At 30.2% G+C, this 21,727-nt stretch overlaps 2 protein-coding genes across 2 annotated transcripts in view; both read left to right on the plus strand.

Annotated features, from left to right (window-relative positions):
• Positions 1-13,722: 13,722 nt before the first annotated feature.
• On the plus strand, positions 13,723-18,842 carry LOC123300727. The gene is made up of 5 exons (XM_044883357.1): positions 13,723-13,849; positions 14,752-15,010; positions 15,778-16,117; positions 16,945-17,092; positions 18,595-18,842. The coding sequence occupies exons 1-5, from the start codon at positions 13,740-13,742 to the stop codon at positions 18,737-18,739; spliced, it is 1,002 nt and encodes a 333-aa protein (XP_044739292.1). The 5' UTR covers positions 13,723-13,739; the 3' UTR covers positions 18,740-18,842.
• A 1,389-nt stretch (positions 18,843-20,231) lies between these two features.
• Positions 20,232-21,727, plus strand: part of LOC123301274 (pancreatic lipase-related protein 2-like) — an 87,206-nt gene continuing 85,710 nt past the window's right edge. The window contains exon 1 of the mRNA XM_044884009.1: positions 20,232-20,393. Within this exon, the coding sequence (XP_044739944.1) occupies positions 20,284-20,393 (110 nt within the window). The 5' untranslated portion in view covers positions 20,232-20,283. The remainder of the gene's footprint in view (positions 20,394-21,727) is intronic.

A 21,727-nucleotide genomic window follows, 5' to 3' on the forward strand; every position in this document is an offset into this window, starting at 1 on the left:
TTTAGAGGACATTGAATATTCGCTTGTTTTACATTGGCTATAAAATTCGAGGGACAAATTCTAAGAAGGGAACTGCGTGAAACGATTGAATTTATGAAAAAAGTTGAAGACATAAATTGTAGGAAATGTTCCTCGTAAAATGCCTCAGAAAGAGGAGACTGTCAAAAAACTGCTTTTCGACGCCATGGGTGAAAACTGCTTTCTAATATGGTGAAAAAATACAGTACTGCTTGCCAGTAAAGATACAAGGTAGCAAAGTAGAAATTCGAAAAGAGCACTTCAAAATCTATTAAATCACCCATTTTCAAAACTCCTGGAAAATTTTCCAGGTAAAATTACCAGATGACTATACTATTTGTTAACCTTTTTTGCTGCAGAAATAAAATTTCAATTTTTAATAAAATTTAAAATTTCATTATTTGTTTCATCTTCCCACTTTCGTTTTCAGCCATCAGAGATTTTTTCACTTAGCTCTCTATACTTAAAATATAGTATCTATTAATGAGATAAAAAATATATCTGCATACCCTAAGTGAAATATAAAACGGGTATATTTTTATTTTATTGTTATAAAAAAAAAATTTTTTCCTATATCTGCACAAAAACCCAGTTAGGTTATAAATAAATTGAGACAATCTTTATATTTTCCACATTTGGTGGATGATAACTTTATGATGATGATGGGTAAAACGTGAAATGAGTGGAAGTTTTAGTCACATTTACCACGAAAATATAGACTTATGCATTTTTTTCGAAGGTCAACAGCGAGGGATGATTGTGTGTTATAAATCCGTTGTTATTCGCCTAGTAATTTAAAAAGTTTCGGAAATTTCTGTGAAATGTTTAAAGTCGGATCTGTGGTAGCAATTTGGAGAATAATCCTGAATAAAAATCGTTTTTTCACCAGTTTTAAAGTTTTGCTTATGTCTACGGCCCCTCCAAATTTAAGTTTAGGTATGAAAATCTGTTTCTTCGATTAAACTCGTGTCATGGAAATGATTTTTGTAGGATGTCCACTTCTCTGCCCATTATTTTCAATTTTTATGTCGAAAAGTCCAGTTTTCGTCGTTTTTAGGACTTTAGGGTTCCTATAATATCTAAATGGATTGAAAATTTATCTGAAGATCCAATTAAAGTAAGGGAAGTGCCTTTTGGTTTTCATATGTTCAAAAGAATGAAAAGCTAAAAATCTCATTTCCATAGAAAACATTAAAATAATAAGAAGCATCTAATAAATGGAAAATATGGCCTTTGAGACGAAGCTCTGCTTCTCTCGTGTTTTTATACCCTGTAGATATGAAATATATATCAATGTATACTAAGATTAGTCCCAAGTTTTTAACGCTTGAAAATATTGATTCTACAAATAAAATTTTGCTCTAGGTGTTCATAAAACCACTTAATTAGTCCAGTTAAGATTTCCGTCTGTCCGATTGTTCGTCTGTAATTAAGATAACTCAAAAACGAAAAAAGATTTCGAATTGAAATTTGTATAGTGTGCTAAGGACGTAAAGGTGAGGTTGAGTTCGTAAATAAGCAACATAGATCAGTTGGATCTTCGGTCAGTAGTACCCATCTTGTAAACCGTTTGAGATAGAACAACAGTTAAACCGTTTTATTATATAAACCATTTTTTCGTAAACATCACTGTTCACCCCTGTAAGCGCAAATTAGGGCAACATTTTTGAGTCCATTTTCTCCAAAACTATAAAAGATAGAGAGTTGAAAATTTGCAGGTATCTTTAATTAGTGGTTTGTGAAACAATCGTGAACAAAAATTCTAGTAATTACTCTCAAAAAATTTTGAAAATAAATGGCGGCCGAATGGGCGCCATAATTGTGTTTTTTAAACTCTTATAATTTATAAAAAATAATTCAAACACTTTTATTCATTACTTTTTGTACAGGGTATTTCAACAGTTAAGTCAGTCAATTGTTTGTTTTCATTTGTTTTATTTTATTTTTCATAATAACAATCAAAATACAAAATTACTATATAACTGAAAAAAGAATATGTACACGGTGGTTCAAAATTTTTTAGTTGATTTTCATAGGCAATCAGTGATAATCAAAACTAGGGCCTAAAATTCGAAGTTATTGGTTTTAGTCGTTTCTATTTTCACGCAAGAAATGCTGATCCTGAGGGTAGAATCGATAGGTACGGTTAGCTTTGTTTTGCCTGCTTCAATGAAGGAAAATAAATAATTGCTTCTAAAGTCGATATTACTTCGGCTTGAGAGTATAATTAAATCGGAAAAAAAGGTTTTTAATCTATTAAATTGTGTGTAAACAAGTGAAAACAAACAACTGACTGACTTATTTTTTGAAATACCACGTGTACACAGTGTTGATTACGCAAATGTCTGTTTTTTACGTCATGTAAGTAAAGAAAGACAGCTACTCTTGGGTAACTACAGTCGTGTATATATAACACGATCGTGGTTTCACACACATATTCGCTCCGTGCGTGAGTTTCGTTTCCATGGTAACGATACACTACTTTAATTATAGAATTGTATGGATGCATATATAATTGTATGGATTGCATTTAAGACTTACATTTAAAATTTAATATTCTTGTCTCACAAATTTAAATAAATAATTATGATAATTTACATTTGAAAAATAATATTTGTTCAATTTGATTTCTTATTTTCACAATTTTTAATGCATTAAGTTTAATTAATTCGTGTTTTTCAATAATTTTAATTTGACATTTCTATTACATTAACATGTAAAGAATTGCAAATTAGTCATAACAGCCCCCTTTAACTCCAAAATTTTTCACTTAAAGCGCTGGCATCGATTTTATTGTCCCCTACCATGACTACGCACACAACGAATAACTGATATTCCCCAGGAATACATACTATATACAGAATGTTATAACAAATAGTTATGGTTACGAAAAAATAGTTCAAACATTTTTTTAATTTAATCATTTATTCTATCTCTAACGGTTTACAAGATGGGTCCTACTGACCCAAGACCCCATTGACCTATGCTGCTCGTTTACGAACTCAACTCATTTTTTCGCTCTGAGCACGCTATACATATTTCATTTTGATTTCTTTAAAGTTTTTGAGTTATCGTAATCATAGAGGGACATGCGGACAGATGGACGTAAAGACGGTCCAGCCGGAAATGAACTTGAAAACTGAGTGATTTTATGAACACTTACAAAAAAATTTTGTTCGTAGTGTGAATATTTTTAAGCGTTACGAACTTGGAACTAAAATTAATATACCTTGATATATTTCATACATACATGGTATAAAAAGAACAAAGTTTGCACCATGTTTCTACGTGTACTATACGCGAAGTGAAAATTAAAAAATTAGTGCGGTGCATCAGATCAAAAACGCTAACGTAGTTTTAATTTCAAAATTCATATTTGATCCCTGTTTGATCTGTTGCCAAATTTAGGGAACGGAGAATCCATACAATAGATGCATGATACGCCATTGCATGCACAAAAGGTGACTGTTTGGGCCCATGTAGCAATAAAGGCACATTTTGTTTTGGCCAATAGAGGCGGCCACGTGATTGATGCTGTATTCAAAAACTACTCTTAATAAATTGCAAACGACTAAATTCAATAAAAATATCTCATATAGAAATCAGTTTTTTTTTAAATGGCGCACCTGTTATTTAGTACATCTTAATTACCAAGTGTCCTAGATACATTATGTGTTTAGATTCAAGGGACATTACTTTGCGTATTTGAAATTTTAGCATCTCAAAATTTAACGTTATGTTTACGAGTTGAAATATGGTATCAAACAAAATCTTGGTCAGGGGGTCATATATTTGGAAATATCTCTTTTGTAGGAATGTCCTATATCATCATCATGAGCGAGTTCATACTTCGATTCGCATTTGGCCGATTTTCGGGTGCTGTGCCGTGCCCATCACCCTTTTTGAGGGCTGGATCCGCGCTTGTCCGATTAACACGTTTTACACATTATCCTTTATTGATAGTAATTATATATTGTTGTTGTTGTTGTTGTTAAGATAATGTCACATTATATGTGAAATGAAATGAAATGGAACATTACACAAATGGAACAATTAAAAGCTCTCTCGTCTTTGTTGATTGCGCTACGCACACGTCATCTATCAGTAGTATATAATATAATTGCTACACATGAATAATATAACCTAATCTCTACTAACATAATAATAACGTAGTAATTAGTGGTATATAATAATAATACAAAGATAAGAAGTTTTGATTCCTTAATGTGTAACGATAATACTATACTTATAAACTACATACATACAAAGAAAATTATATTGTTATACTTCATTGCAGAAAACAATATAATAATTAAATCAACCATTTCTCATAATAGAGCAGGCGATAGATAGAGTTAAGTGTGCAAAATCCGAAGACTGCATTTTGTTATTAAGGAATATTCATGTATTTTTATACCATGTGTATATGAAATATACACAATATATTAAGTTTAGTTCAAAGTTTGTAACGCATAAAAATATTGATGCTATGAAAAAAATTATGGCATAGGTGTTCATAGAATCACGTAATTAGCCCATTTCCGGTTGTCTGTCCGTCTGTCCGTCTGTCTGCCAACACGATAACTCAAAAACGAAAAGAGATATCAAGATGAAATTTTTTAGCGTACTCAGGACGTAAATATTAAGGTCGAGTTCGAAAATGAGCAACATAGGTCAATTTTGTCCTGACCTATGGGTCTGTAGGACCCATCTTGTAAACCGTTAGAGATAGAACAAAAGTTTAAATGTAAAAAATGTTCCTTATCAAAAAATAATCAACTGGTTGAATAAGTTTTTTGTAAACATCACTGTTTACCCACGAGGGCGCTTATTAGGTGCAAATTTTATAGTATGCATTAATATAGGAATATCAGTGTGTGTGTAGCTATTTAAAAGTGGATATCTTTTTATATTTACGTGACGTCAAAAATCAAACGATTGCTTCATCAACACACTCTATGCATGGTATTTCAACAATTAACTCAGTCAATTGTTTGTTTTCACTTGTTTTTTAATATTTTTAATTCATTGTTTACACCGTTATAACATATTAAAAAATATAAATACTGTTTAAAAATGCTGTCATTAAATGTAAACAAATATTTAAAATACAGAATTATTTTGATATTTATTAATGTACTGTTTACTACAGGTGTAATACCCACGGATGTGGTAATTATAGTATATATCTATGGTAATACCATACAAAATATAAATTATTAATACCATACAGCATGTCAACAAATCTGACAAGCCTCATACTATGATGTCACGTGCGTTTTAAAATTTGAATTTCCGTTTTAGATATTTGAATTTCTCTCACTGAATTTGTACTCTTTAATAATTAATTTTGAGTAATTAAAAAGATGTTAATTACTAAAATAATGGTTTAGTTCAAATGTCCAGCCAAAAAAGGAAAATAATATTTGGACCAAATTTAAGTTTCATGAATATTCACTATTAATTCTGAAAAGCTGATAGATTAATTTTCCAAATGTTACCAGAAACCCTTTTGGTCCAATCTTTTTATATCTCTCCCCCTCCCCAGAAACAGTTACAGTATTTAACCAAATAATGCCACCCTCATTTTTTTGGATAATTTTAAATCAGAAAATCGCCTTGTGATTTTTTCCTAAAGTTCACAGTTTTTGAGTTATTAACAGTTTAATGTTTGGAAAAACTCCAGAAAGGTTACTTTCAAAGTTAAAAATTAATGCATAATCTTGAATTGCTGTATTTAAATAAAAAAATTGACATTTAACTGTGTCTTTGGAAGGGGAGGGATATACAACAATTGGGCCAATATGGTTTCTGCGGCATCCGGAATATTAATCTATAAGCTTTTCTAAACAAGAATCAATTGACAAAATGCGATTCTCGAGTTTTGCACACTCAACTCTATCTAACGCGCGCCTGCTCTATAATGAATATTGTTCTTTGTGTGTGTGTGTGTCAATGTGCTGGGGATCGATGAATGCGTTTGTGGGTGTATTAAAGTTTAATAATATATTAAGAATTTCAAAAACCCCCGACATAAAAGCAAGTTTGATCGATTATGGCGTTGTGTGTCCTAAACGGGGGAACCGATTAAAAAAATTTTTTTTTGAAAGGCAATTTGATTGAGTGTGTTCTTAGCTTTCAACAAAATTCTGCTCATCCGTTAGAAGATCATTACCTCTTTTCTAGTTGTTATCGAATCAGAACACTAAACTCGCATTTAGAACATAGCTTAGAACACTCTCCATTAAATTTACTTTCAAACAGAAAAAAATGAAAATCGACTCAGCTAACGATGCTACAAAATCAGAAAAAAGTATAAGGCGATTTTTATTATTTTTTTGTTTGTTTTAAAAGTAATTTAATCGAGAGTGTTTGTTTCAAGAAAATCTGCTCATGCATTAGATATCATTGCCTCTTTTGTTATCGGGTACGGAATCCTAAACTCGCCGATTGAAACATAGCTATACTCTCAATCAAATTGCCTTTCAAGCAAAAAGAAAATTAAAATTGGTTCATCCATTTAAGAATCGGATAGTACAAACAACAGCTATGTTAAATTTATAACCCCATCTTTTTAGTCGGGGGCTAAAAATGAAGAGATTCATTCCTTTTATAATATTCTCTAATATTTTAAATAAATTGGTAAATGATAAGTACACAATGATTCCAGAAATGTTTGTGCAGGATTTAAGGAAGTACGAGCAGTTTCGATAAAGGGTTGAAATCATCAATGATAGTATAGCAACTAATGGCAGAAGCCCATAGTTTTTGAATTAAACTATAAAAACTGGAAAAAGTTTGAAAATTTTGCAGTTAATTTGCAACTAGCACAACTTTTTTTTGCTTGCAAAATAAATCCGGAAATCATTGACAAAACAGAGAAATGTGATTTCTTTTTACACAACACAACCCCCCGGAAAATAGGAAAATCCTGAAAAACTATGCGGGAGGTGTGTAAAATGAAATTTTTAGAAATTTTCTTTTACTTTGATTTTATTTCGAGAAGGGGGTAGTTGAGATTAAGAGAGGTGGAGGCCATTAAGCGGTGATTTTTACTTATAATCCCAGTGAAACGGACGAGTATCAAGCTAGTTCTGTATAATTTTGTAATCTTCAAATATTTAACCAGAAAATTTTAATAATTGTTTCGATGACTATAGATGCGTATATAATTATAATTATAACGATATAAATATGAAAATGTTTATATAAGCATTTAAATAATGCCTCTAGGTTAATATTTATAATTAATTAAAAGACCTCGCACAAATTATATGTAATCTGCATTACGGTCAAACTTTTTTTAAGGCAAATACATATACAGATATGTATAACTACATGCATACGTGTGTTTTTTAATGTAAGGGATTTGTTTTTTAATTCTTGTTTTTTTGAAGAATATGTTACGAAATTCAAAGAAGAAGCAGTGTTAAATCAGTGGATCAATAATATGAAGTGTTAAGATCAATGTTTTCAGCTACATATATGTATATACATACGTACATGATTTTTGACAATTAAATTAAAATAATTTTTTTTATATAAATGAGTACATTTGCCAATTTTAACTTAGCGATAACTTGAAATCCGGTCATTTTCATGACTTGTGACCATGGGAACTTTTATTCAGAATGACTTAAACTATCATTACCCAAAATTTAAAAAGTTTGACCGAAATGCAGGTAACATATAATTTGTGCAAGGTCCTTTATTGATTTCATTTTTTATCATTTGCAAACATTTTATTATTTATAATATACAAAAATCTCGTGTGACCGTGTTTGTGTTTAAACTGCTACGAAACGGCAGGACCGATTTTAATGAAATTTTTGCATACAACCGGTAGGTATGAGAATAATATTTTTCATCTTTCTATCCTCATTCTAAGATGGTAAAACAAGAGGATGATAGTTTGTATATGGAAATGTTACTAAGGTTTCATGTGTATAATATATTAATAAACAAAATTAATAATTTATTGAAGACTGTAGCGCGGTAGTTTTTAATAACATGGGCCTTATTGTAAAAAACTAAGGGTTCCACACCGAAAAATTAAAATTATTTGAAGGTTCGCAGCGGAATGCCATCTAATTGATTTTTCAAAAAAATTCATTGTTTTTTCAAAAGAATTTTTTACCATCTTAATATTTATAAGAAAAAAAACATTTAATAAATTTGCATAAATTGTGAATTGTATTTTCAACTAAAAACAATGAAATGAGTAAGTTATGTATTGTGGATCTAACTATTTGCAATTTTTCAACTATCCAGAACCTTGCCATCATTTTTTGTGTTGAAGTATTATATTTTCGCAGTATTTGTCGCTTTAAATATCTGTGCAGCCTCTCCAAATTGAGCTACAGGATTGAAATTCGGTATATAAGTTGAAATAGTGTCAAAGATGGAGCTGTAAACTTTTTGATCAATCATATGTTTTCAAAAATTTCCACTATCATTATTAAGTAATAGTAGAAATAGGTGGAAAATTATAAAAACACTCTTTAAGACATTCTCTAAAACTATATGAGGTTATACCTCTTACATTTTTTTAAATAATTTTGTGTTGTTATTAGTATATTTGTAATATTGATCATAAGAATCAACTGATATACATACCCATATAATACATACTATACAATTTGCGCATAAACAGTCTCACGGGTAAACAGTGATGTTTACGAAATGTTTCAAACAAAAGTTGTTTATTTTTTTATAAGGAACATTTTTTTATATTTAAACTTTTGTTCTATTTCTAGTGGTTTACAAGATGACCAATTGACCTATGTTCCTCAAATACGAACTTGACCTCACTTTTTACATTCTAAGCACGCTATAAAAATTTCAGCTTGGTATCTCTTTTCGTTTTTGAGTAATCGTGACAGGCGGACAGACAAGCGACAGACAGACAGACAACCGGAAATGGACTAATTAGGTGATTTTAAGAACACCTATACCATAATTTTGTTCATAGCATCAATATTTTTAAGCGTTACTAACTTGGAACTAAACTTAGTTTACCTTGGTATATTTCATATATATAGTATAAAAATTTCTGGTCAAGCTCATTATAGATATTTAATTATAAGTGAATTATACACACTTCAATTGTTTATATTAATTTGCATATCATGAAGATAAATGAAAGATTTTGTATAAAACCACATTTTACACAAATAATGTAAATACGCATACATGTACAATATTTTTGCTAAAAAAGTACGTTTTGCAAAAGTCAATTGTAATTCGAATCTGTGGAACGCATAGCTTAAAGCTTTCTCTTTCTGTAGAAATACTCACTAATTGTTGATTTACAAAGAGATTAAGAAAAAATGATTGTAATTAACGCCATATGTTATATCGAAAGCGAAACGTTGGTACATAAAAAGACATGAATCTACATTAAATGGAGTATTACTGATTTTTGGACCTTTATTGTTAGTGTAAATCCTAATTTGCATCCCTCAGGATGCTATCAACGAAGCCAATGTTCACTTTTTAGGGAAATATTGTTCATGATGTTAAGTGTACGCATGCGCAGAATTACCCAATTACCCGCGCAAACTGAGCCCGTGGAACCAAAATGCAAATTAATGTTGATACTAGTTCAGGCAACGAACATAGCCTCTTTATTATATTTCACATATCTACAAAAATATGTGAAATCAAATCATAATCAAAGACAGCACGATTCAATATCATAATCAAAGAGAGCACGATTTGTCTGTATCGAATCCGAAACGTAGGCCAAAAAGGCCAAACTTCTCCAGTGAAATTACTAAATTTAATTTATTGCGAATAAAATGTGAAGAAATGTCAAACAACGCAGTATCATGTCAAAACTATTCACCACTTCAGCGTTTTTGCTTCACTCAAATGAAACCCGCCGCACTTACCCACTACACTCACTTACTCACTAGTGTGGAATTGAAAAATAAAATGGTGAATTTAAATAAAAGTGTACGAGTTTCATTAACGTAATAATTTTGTATAGAATATGTTTTATAAACATCAATTATTTAAAATCATTCTTTAAAAATATAAATAAGCCGATGGTATTGAATATGGGTATCAAAACAGTTGAATAGGTTAACCCATTAAACCAAATAAATATGTCAATTGGATAAAACAAAGGTATACTACACGTATTTAGGGTAATATTAATTGGAAAATGTAACGAAAAGGTTTTTAAATCATTTTAAATGTATACCCAAACCTTCAAACCTTCTAAAACAAACCTCGAATAAATATTAGTTTAACGATTACTAATGGTGGTTACTGATTACAAGGTGGACCAATTTAATATGCATACACCTAAATAACTATTTTTGTAGTTAACCAATCAAAAAAATAAACTTAAACAAAAGTTTGAGAGTTTGAAGGGGGACATTCTGTTGTGGCATCAGATTGGATTAATAGCCATTTTTGAGCCTAAGAGATATTCATAAAAATACGTTCTTTGTTTAAATAAAATGTTTTTTCTATTTTATATACAGTCCTAAAGTATGATTTTATAAAAACTAAAAAACTAGAGTTATTGATATTTTCAAGTCGTATTAATAATTTTTCAAGAACCTAATAAAAATAAATAAATTAATTAGCTAATGAATATTAACAGAGACTCGTAAGGTATAAATATGTTAAAAGCTCCGAATCCAAGGAAAGTCAATGAATCATTATAAAACTGTTCGAATACCTTGTTTAAAGCTTACTTAAGTAAAAACAAAAATTTGTGCGATCTTGCCCAGTGAGTGAGATAGACCCCTTCTTGGGAGTGGAAAATTTTATGAAAAATGACAACGGGAATCGATAGAAGGATAAATTCTAAGCAAAAAAAGTCTTTAAAGTATATTTCGAAGAGTCAATACTTTCCGAGTTGTTGGCGATTGAAATTCGAAATATTTAACGTCAAATAACTGACAAATTTGAAGTTTTTTGAAAAAAGTATATCATACACTTTTTAAAATACATTAGCATGAAAAATGGCGGAGTTATAATGTAAACAAAGTTTCTCAGACATGGTTTATTTAGTACAAAAACTGATGAACTTACCACTGGAACTAAAATAATGCTTGCCGCATTCCAAATAACTTTATTTAGATACTGGCAACATGCTCAACAAGTTCTAGCAGTTATGGATATATATTTTTTGAAATGTTGCAATTTAAATGCACAAAAATTTTTCAAAATTTAAAAATAAATGTCTTTTTTGTTAAGTTTATAGAAGAAAGTATTGAAGGAACAATTTAGCTTTTTTTCTGCAAAATATTTAACCTCCTAAAATTTTTTCTGATTTTTTTTTTGAGTAATAATTTTATGTAACAATAAAAACATTTTGTTGTATTTTTCGAAAAAAATTTTTGCATTTAAATTGTAATATTTAAAAAAATATATATCGGAAATATATACTCCGTCAATTTTCATTCAAATGACTTGAAATTGTTTAATGTTTTTTCATAGTACTTTAAAAAGTGTACCATCTACTTTCTTAAAAAAACTTCAAATTTTTCAGTTATTTGACGTTAAATACTCCGAATTTCAATCGCCAACAACTCGAAAAGTATTGATTTTTCGAAATATTCTTAAATGACTTTTTTTGCTTAGAATTCATCTTTCATTTTAAACATAAACTTTTCCACCCCCAAGGATTGATCTACCCCACCCCCTGAGCAAAATCGTACAAGCTTTTGTTTTTAACTTTTTTAAGTAAGCTTTAAACAATGCAGTCGAACAGTTTTTATAAAGATTCATTGACTATCCTTGGATTCCGAGGTAAAAATCTGACGACTCTCGACTTTAAGCAATAAGCTTTTATTATTTTATGGCCCACATATCGTAAAAGGGCATCAAGTAAATTTACGACGATTAAAAAATAAAAATAAAAAATATTCCCTGGTTGTATCGTAATTTGTTATGCGGATTTTTTTAAATTTTTTATTTCGCAGACCTTAAATTTGAATGTGTAACGCACGCGGAGTTTTGCATTTTTGTAAATAACATATTATATATTATTGGGATATATTCCTTAAAACCTTCAATTGAATGCTGCTATACACGGAAACATATCATATAAAATTTTGGATTGGTCTTTTTTTACGGGAGCGTAACAAGGCCGCTCTTTTGTTTTTTTTTTTTAAGTAATACTTCTATAATTCCAATATGCTCTTCAAAACGGTTAATTAAAATCCCAGCACAATTACATTAAATGAAAGGTTTGGTTTTTTGTTCGTAATTTTGCAGATCCCCTCACACCCCAGACAGTTCAGAAATCTGAAATTTCGAGCATATGGTTTGTAAAAAATGGCGAATGGCATTCGTGCAATGGTGAGTGGAAATTTCATCAAGAAAAGATGGTTTTGTCAGCAAAGAATGCATGGGCGTGTATAAGGAAGCGATTATATGCACATGGGAATTTTCCGTTAGATGTAGTCATGAAGATGATTAAATCTATGATTTATTCAATTGTTTCATTTGGAGCACAAGTGTGGGGAACAGGCAAAATTGAAAACAGTGTACGTGTGTTTGTGTGTGGTATTTTTAAAGAACTGCTAGGTATTGGTAAATCGGCCCCTAATGACGCAACTTTAATCGAGCTTGGTGAAATGCCTATTGACGCATATATTATGCAGCAATGCATAATGTACTATGTTCGATTAAAGGAAGCAGAAGGGAAACATTTGCAAAAGGAATGTATGAAAGTTATGATTGACGAGAAATTGAATGAGTGGGTACGAATGTACGATATTGATATGTCATTGATTAATAGTGAAATCGTCACATATAACACGAAAAAAAATCACATTAAAGCATGCCTCCTAAACTCATTTCGAAAACAAATTCTGGAGTCTGTTAAGTTAAAGCCCTCTCTGGAATTATTCAACTGTATTGGGCATTTTGAATACGGAGCACCTTATTTAACAGTTGCTGGTAGAGAGGTGAGGAGAGTATTTGCAAATTTTCGACTTGGAAGGTATATTTGGGAGAATAAAATCAGAGTGAATGGTGAAAGAGTGTGTGTGCTGTGTCATGGCATCGAATCGGGGCATCATTTATTAATGGATTGCCAGGGCACAGATGAGAACATGAGGGTAAGCATATTTGATTCTGGGTTGAAGAATCCGGATCAAATACTAAATGTGAGGAAACAGGAGGATGTGATAATGGTAGGACGATATATCAATGACATATTAAAAAGAAGAAAAGACCGACTGGTATAAGTGTTTGATATTTTTTTTCTATTTATCTTATTACGAATTTTTTTTTCCTCTTTTTTCTTTACCTTTCTGGTTATTATTTAATATTATGTTTATTATTGTTTAGAGTGCTATTTCTTTATTTTGTACATTGTTTTTTTTGGTTTTTTTTTATTTTTATTATTATTATTATTATTTTTTTTTTTTTTTATGTTTAGTTTGTTATTGTTACACACTGTAATGTAATTTGATTAGCTCTACGAGCATGTCAATAAAGATTCTCATATATAAAAAAAATGGCACGTAAACAATACTATAGCAGTTGTTTACGTCTACTTCTATTTTTGGGAAAAATACACTGCAATAAAGCCGCCTATCTTGAATGAATTTGAATTTGTTAATCTTTTAATACAATATAAAATAAAATCCCGCACAATAAAAGTTTATGGTCTTTTACAAAAGAAAAAAGTATTTTTAAGTTCAAAAATTTATCTAAATAAAGTCGCCGGACAAAATTAGATTAATGTAACAATGAATTTAAATGGCAAAATGAAAATTTCTGCAATTTTTTTGATGATATTTTTGCGTTTAACAAATTGTTTAAACTTTTCAGCTGATCATGTATATTGTGTTTTGTTGAAGTAAGTTATAACAAAATGTTATTTATTATGTTATGTTTAATTTATATAGAGTGTCTCTGAATAGTGTCTTAACAGTCTCAGTAGTCTCTCAACGCTCGGCCACAAATAGTACACCTCAAAATAAGTCGATTTAGCTAAACTTACCAGGCCGGCAAATTCGTCATTGAGCATGATTAATTATCGGATGAAAAATTTTTGCAGGATCACGTTTAAAACATTCTCCTGAATGTAATAGTGCAGGTTTCCGGTGGGTAACCCGGTAGGATATTGTTTAAATTAATTTTTTTAACAAATTTTGAATATTGACCGAATCACTTCGGAAAAATTTTTAGCATATAATTGTGGTCAAAATTAACAAGAAATGTTTTTAGACTGTTTTGTCTAAACTCTCAAGATTTCGAATAAAAAATTCGTCAAATTTGACAAAACGGGATTTTTACTATTTTCATCAATCAAAAAGTCTATGAAAAAATTAGATTTTTGTATAAAATTTTTATTGGTAGTGTAAAACTTACTTACTTACTTTCTTAACCCAAACATAACGATTTTCTATTTTATACATGCTATGAAAATCGGATTTTCACCAATAGACTTTTTATAAAGTCAAATTAACAGAAAAGTTCGAAAAATTTCAATTTTCATAACGCTACTCCTCGGAAAATTCCCGGAGGATTGTTGAAAATGTTAATTTCCAATCTTTTCTGTTAATCTTACTTTATATCGAGTAGATCGGTGAAAATCCAATCTTTATGCCTTGAATGAAACAGAAAATCATTACTTTTGGGTGAGTTTTCGAGCGATTTCTTTAACAATTAACACTACCAATAAATTAAACCGTTGCAGTTGGCCGTACAACCTCCTGAATTTGATAAATATTAAAAATCTACATTATTATTTTATAGAACATCCACAAACTATCGAGTTATAAAAGCGTCAGAACCAGAACAAATTTTAACACAACCTATATTTAATCCACTATTACCAACTGTATTTATAAGTCCTGGGTCTCCTGCACATATTCAAGGTATGCTCCCGTTCATTGAAACATCCTACGTTAAAACAAAACGCTACAATGTTGTTTACTTCGATAGCTGCTACTATACATGCGAGGAGCATAACTGTGATTACCAAATGCCAGGTCTTTTTGATGAAGTCATGCAGGTATGTTCTTCTATTCATTATATATGTCGCAGCCAACTAGCTTAATAAGCCGTTCAATTTACAAGCCCAGCCTAAAATCACCTAATAGGTCCATTTTCGCTTGTCTGCCTATCTGTCTGTTGTCTGTTATCCGTCTGTAATCACGATTACTCAAAAACGAAGAAAGATATCAAGTTGATTGAGTTCGTAAATGAGCCACATAGGTCAATTTAGTCTTGGGTCCATAAGACCCATCTTGTAAACTGTTACAGATAAACAAAAGTTTAAATGTAAAAACTGTTCCTTATAAAAAAAATAAACAATTTTTGTTTGAAACTTTTTTGCGTAAACATCACTGTTTACCCGTGAGATCGGAATTTGTATAGTATGTATTATATGGGAATATCAGTTATATATGTGTGACATGTATGTATGTGTAATGTGACAGTGTAATCAACACTGTCTATGCATGGTATTTCATTAATTCACTCAATCAATTGTTTGTTTTCACTTGTTGAAAATAATTTTAATATTTATATTAATATATAAGTTTTATTGTTATAACCTCTTAATCATTCTATCCTACAAAAAATCCAGCTATCGGTTTTATTATCGTTCTGTATATCTTTTGAAGTCCTTAATATAAATCTGGAACTATCCAACAGAATTTTTTAGTACAATTACCCAAAAAATACGATAATAAAATAAAATTGATTTTTTCAACAAAAATTTGTAATTGACTCCATCATACTATAAAGACATTAACTATTTAAATTATATTTTTGCAGTGGTTTGGTAAACTTTATGGTTCAGTAATTTCCAAGTTAATTGAATTGGGATTACCGGTAGAAAGTATTGAGCTCGTTGGACATTCATGGGGTGCTGGTGTTGCATTTCTGGCAGCGAATAATACAATTAAGAAATTACCATTATTGGTTGGTTTAGATCCAGTTAAAAACTCTCTTCCATTTCATAAAGGAATTGCTGATTATACAATTGTTTTGCATTCAAATATTGGACAATATGGTCAGCAGTATATAAATTATGCTGATTCCGACCTAATAGCAAATGATGGAACAATTCAAGCGAGCTGTACTGATCGTAATGTATTTAACGTATCTAATGAAGGTTTGTAAACTTACGATAAAAATTTTTTTATAATCTGGTTCTGGGAATGCCACACCTCCCCTTTACTGGTTGTTCCAAAAGGTCTTACGTCGTTTTAGCAGGGAAACTTCAACCTAAAATAAGCTGATTTAATCAAACTTACAGCTACAGTCATGACGAAGTCGTTTGTATTTCTGATTTTTTTACTTTAATCTGGATGTCAATCACATCAATGACAACGAGTTAGCGATTATTGACGCTGTTTGGATTTAAGCATATTTTAAAACTAGGCAGATTATTAAGTAAGAATCTTTGTATATCAAATTCTCGCCCCTTTTAAATCGGTTTTAAATAATAACTAACCCTTATAAGATTTATCAACCACTTTCGGTTTTGTATTGACATAATAGTCTATTGACTATGCCATTATAAAAGGAACTAAGACGTTCACAGGTTTCAATGATTTCTTGTATTCTCAAGACGTTCAGTTTTCTTCCGTCTCGGTTACAGATAAGAGAATTCTCGAGAAAAGAGAATTATAAAACAAAAACCGATGCCACGTGAAATTCACCATGCTTGCCGTATTGAGAAAAACGTTATTTTAATCAGATAAGGTTTTTATGACACTTCAGGAAAATCAAGAAAATATTCCAGTCAGGGACAAAGCAAGTTCGATAAAAAATTTTAAAATATAAAGCCTGCTATAAACTTTATTATATACGTTTTGTTAACTAGTTTGTATACAGTTTATTAAACGTCAAAGCCTTTCGGTTATATAATTTTATAATTTATGTATGATATGCGTTATAAAATGTATCACTTCAAAATTCGTTATTTATTTTTCGTAGAGGTGGAAAAAATAGCTATGTGTTCCCATAGAATAGCTCTCAATTATTGGTGTAGTATGATAGCGAATCCAGGTTTATTTTATGGTGTGGAATGTAATAAAACTGGCTGCAATTATGATAATATACAACAACTTGGTCCTAATTTACGGTGAGTTGTTTTTAATTATTTAAAATTAGTACTGTTTTTAATTTAAAACAAGTGAAAACAAACAATTGACTGAGTTAATTGTTGAAATACCATGCATAGCCCGTGTTGAATTCTTTATCACATTACACATGCAAACATGTGACACATACATAACTGATAATCAAGTATAGTACATATTATAAAATTTCCGCTTAATTGCCGCCCTCACGGGTAAACAGTGATGTTTACGAAAAAATATTTCAAATAAAAGTTGTTTAATTTTTATTTTTTACATTTAAACTTTTGTTCTATCTCTAACGGTTTACAAGATGGGTCCTACGGACCCAAGACCCAATGGACCTATGATGCTCATTTACAAACTTGACCTCACTTTTTCGTCCTGAGTACGCTGTAAAAATTTCAGCTCGATATCTTTTTTCGTTTTTGAGTTATCGTGTCCACAGACGGACGGACGGACGGACAGCCGGAAATGGACTAATTAGGTGATTTAGTGTACACCTATGACAAAATTTTTTTCCTAGCATCATTATTTGTAAGCGTTGCAAACTTGGGACTAAACTTTATATACTATGTATATTTCATATATACATGGTATAATGAACGATAGAACTTGTGCATTAGGATAAGATGCAGTATCTAGCCGTGTTAATTTTCCCATCGGATAACTTTTTATACCCTGTTATAAATTTAATAATTAAATATATATCAAGGTATAAGTACTATTTTTAGCCCCAAGTTCGAAACGTTTAGAAATATAGATTTAAAGAGTTTCTGAAACAATTTAATACAAAACGTAGCAAATAAGGCATGTTTAGTTAAATTTTGGAAACCAATAAACAATTAAACTGTATTATTTAAAAAAATTTAATAAAAAATATATTTTAAGGGGCAAGCTTCTATTGAACTATAAAGAAATGCTATATCTTACCGGATATAGCATAGTCGATAAACAATTAAATTTTATTATTTAAAAAAATTTAATAAAAGATATATATTTTGAGGGACAAGCTTAAAATATATATATAAATAAATAATTTAAATAAAGCTTGATTCGCTCAATATCAAGAATGAATCGGAAAATAAGGTGGGTATATTGATGTTTTAAATTGAGCGCCTCAAGCTTTTACGCATAGTCGTGTTTGAGTGACTTATAAAAAAATTATTTTCTTCTTTATAGTTCGATAGAAGCTTGTCCCTTAAAATATATTTATACCATGTATTGATAATATTTAAATTATCAATAATTTAATCTATCTAAGAATTTTTTTTATTATCAGTATATATGAAATATACATAGTATATTAAGTTTAGTCCCAAGTTTGTAACGCTTAAAAATAATGATGCTAGGAAAAAATTTTTGTCATAGGTGTTCATAAAATCACCTAATTAGTCCATTTCCGGTTGTCCGGCCTTTCTCAAATTTTTCCGTCGTTGCCATGTACTATTAAACTATTTTCTTCTAGTTTACTTCTTAAGTTATTTCATCATTGTTTTTATTTTAGATCACCCGGAACATTTTATTTTAAAACAAGTAAAAGTGAACCGTATGGTTTGGGTACGGATAGTATAAAAAATATTACTCCAATTGATATGGATCTATTGAACGATTATCAGCAGATTTTTCAGTGTGGAACAGTAGATTTTTAAGTAAATTATTTTGTTACTCGTTAATCGAAAATAATTATATGAAACTACATGTGTCCAAAGTTTTATTACTCTGTTCAATATCGGCAAACAAATTTTAAAATTACTCGCCTGTCTTTTAATTTTTAATTTCTTTAAATAAGTTAAGCTATAATAATATACAAACTAATAACTAATGAAGCACGAAAAAGACCCTAAGATTTGAAAAGAAAAACCCTAGGATTTGTTGTAATGAAAAAATCATATCAGAGTTTTAATGGAACCGGATAGAATGTGTTGAGTTCAAGGCTGGATTATTGCATGGGTCCCCGAGTTCCTAGAGGACCCCAACAATGCAATGAAAAAGAATGTGTAAAAAAAATCAATCAGCAAATTGCTGATGAAATAAGCGAGCATGCAATCTTCAATCGTAGATCTCTAAAACTACATAACTCAGAGTGCTTATAGCAGAGATAGTCAAAATAATTTAAAAAATTGGAGCATACAATAAAACTTACGTGTAAATTAATTCAATATAATTTTAATAATTTTTCATATTACATCAAATTTTTCAGTTAAATTTGACGTTAAATACTCCGAATTTCAATCCCCAACAACTCGAAAAGTATTCATTTTTCGAAATAATCTTAAATGATTTTTTTTTGCTTAGAATTCATCTTTCTATCGATTACCGTTATCATTTTAAACATAAACTTTTCCACCCCCAAGAAGGGGTTTTTAAGTAAGCTTTAAACAATGCAGTCGAACAGTTTTTATAAAGATTCATTGACTATCCTTGGATTCCGAGGTAAAAATCTAACGACTCTCGACTTTAAGCATTAAGCTTTTATTATTTTATGGCCCACATACCATAAAAGGGCATCAAGTAAATTTACGACGATTAAAAAATAAAAAAATAAAATAAAATAAATATTCCGTGGTTGTATCGTATTTTGTTTTGCGGATTTTTTTAAATTTTGATTTCCCTTAACTTTGAATGTGTAACGTACGCGGGGTTTTGCATTTTTGTAAATAACATATTATATATTATTGGAAGATATTCCTTAAAACCTTCAATTGAATGCTGCTATACACGGAAACATATCATATAAAATTTTGGTTTGATCTTTTTTTACGGGAGCGTAACAAGGCCGCTCTTTTGTTTTTTTTTTAAGTAATACTCCTATAATTCAAATATGCTCTTCAAAACGGTTAATTAAATTCCCAGCACAATTACATTAAATGAAAGGTGTGGTTTTTTGTTCGTAATTTTGCAGATCCCCTCACACCCCAGACAGTTCAGAAAACTGAAATTTCGAGCATATAGTTTGTAAAAAATGGCACGTAAACAAAACTATAGCAGTTGTCTACGTCTACTTCTATTTTTGGGAAAAATACAATGCAATAAAGCCGCCTATCTTCAATTTGAATTTGTTAATCTTTTAATACAATATAAAATAAAATCCCGCACAATAAAAGTTTATGGTCTTTTACAAAAGCAAAAAGTGTTTTTAAGTTCAAAAATTTATCTAAATAAAATCGCCGGACAAAATTAGATTAATGTAACAATGAATTCAAATGGAAAAATGAAAATTTCTGCAATTTTTTTGATGATATTTTTGCGTTTAACAAATTGTTTAAACTTTTCAGCTGATAATGTATATTGTGTTTTGTTGAAGTAAGTTATAACAAAATATTATTTATTATATTATGTTTAATATATATAGAGTGTCTCTGGATAGTGTCTTAACAGTCTCAATAGTCTCTCAACGCTCTACCGCATATGGTACACCTCAAAATAAGCTGATTTAGTGAAACTTTAAATTTTTATTATGAGGAAATTGATTGTTTTTAAGATCTCAGGTGTGGCTGAATATTTTAGCTCTTAAATAAACCTGGTTGGTTCTACCTAGTGTAGTATGGAAGTTACAGCCTTATTATAACACGTCTATTTTCTGCAAAATTTCTAATAGATATCGTTTATCTCGAAACGATTAAGGGATTCACTTGATCACAAAAGTCCTCAGAATTATTCACTTAAGCGAGTTATGTAAAAATAAATAAAGCATTCCAAGTTAGGATCAAATTCCAGTATAACCGGAAGTGTCACAAATCAGAAAATATTCTAGGCAAATATATCCCAAGTTATGGTGCAATACCAATATCCAGATTTCTATTATGTCTGGTTCTTCAGAAATTTCTAATGGGCGGTCACCATGGGCGCCCTGTATTATGCCCGAACATGTTCTCACTGCTCATACTTATAAATCATACAAAATTCATTTTTTTATTATGAAATCAAAAATACTTGTTTAATATAAATGTATTTGTTTAAAATTCATGTGTAGGTACTATTAAAAGCCAAAACCCCTCTTATTTGAAATTGCTTATTGCTTTGGCCATATTAACAATCACACCACATAGCATATGCAGTGCTGGATTTAGGCTTAGGCCCGTGAGGCCCGGGCCTAGGGCGGCAAAATTTTTGGAAAGTCAAAATTTTAAAAGAGAACCATTTCAAGGGCAATTCAGATTTTTTCAATAAAATGTATTGAATAATCTAATCATTGAACACCCTGAAACAATTTTATTTGGTATAGGTGTTCATAAATTTACCTAGTTAGTCCACTTCCGGTTGTTTGTCTGTACGTATGTCAACGCGATCACTCAAAAACAAAAAGAGATATCAAGCTGCAATTTTTATAGCGTGCTCAGGACGTAAAAAGTGAGTTTTAGTTCGTAAATGAGCAAAATAGATCAATGGGGGTCTTGTAATCTGTTAGAGATGGAACAAAAGCTTAAATGTTAAAAAATAAGCAGCTGTTGTAAACATCATTGTTTACCCATGAGGACGCAAATTAGGACAAAAATTGGATGTTCAGTTTCTCCAAAACTATAAAAGATAGGCAGTTCAAAATTTGTAAGTAGCTTCAAATAGTCGTCTTGTGAGAAATTTTCGGAAAATGAAAAAAAATTCTAGAATCTACCTTCAGAGAGAGCGGCCAAGAGGGC

Source organism: Chrysoperla carnea, chromosome 5 (assembly GCF_905475395.1).
Source record: "Chrysoperla carnea chromosome 5, inChrCarn1.1, whole genome shotgun sequence".
In the NCBI taxonomy this organism is placed as follows: Eukaryota; Metazoa; Arthropoda; class Insecta; order Neuroptera; family Chrysopidae; genus Chrysoperla; species Chrysoperla carnea.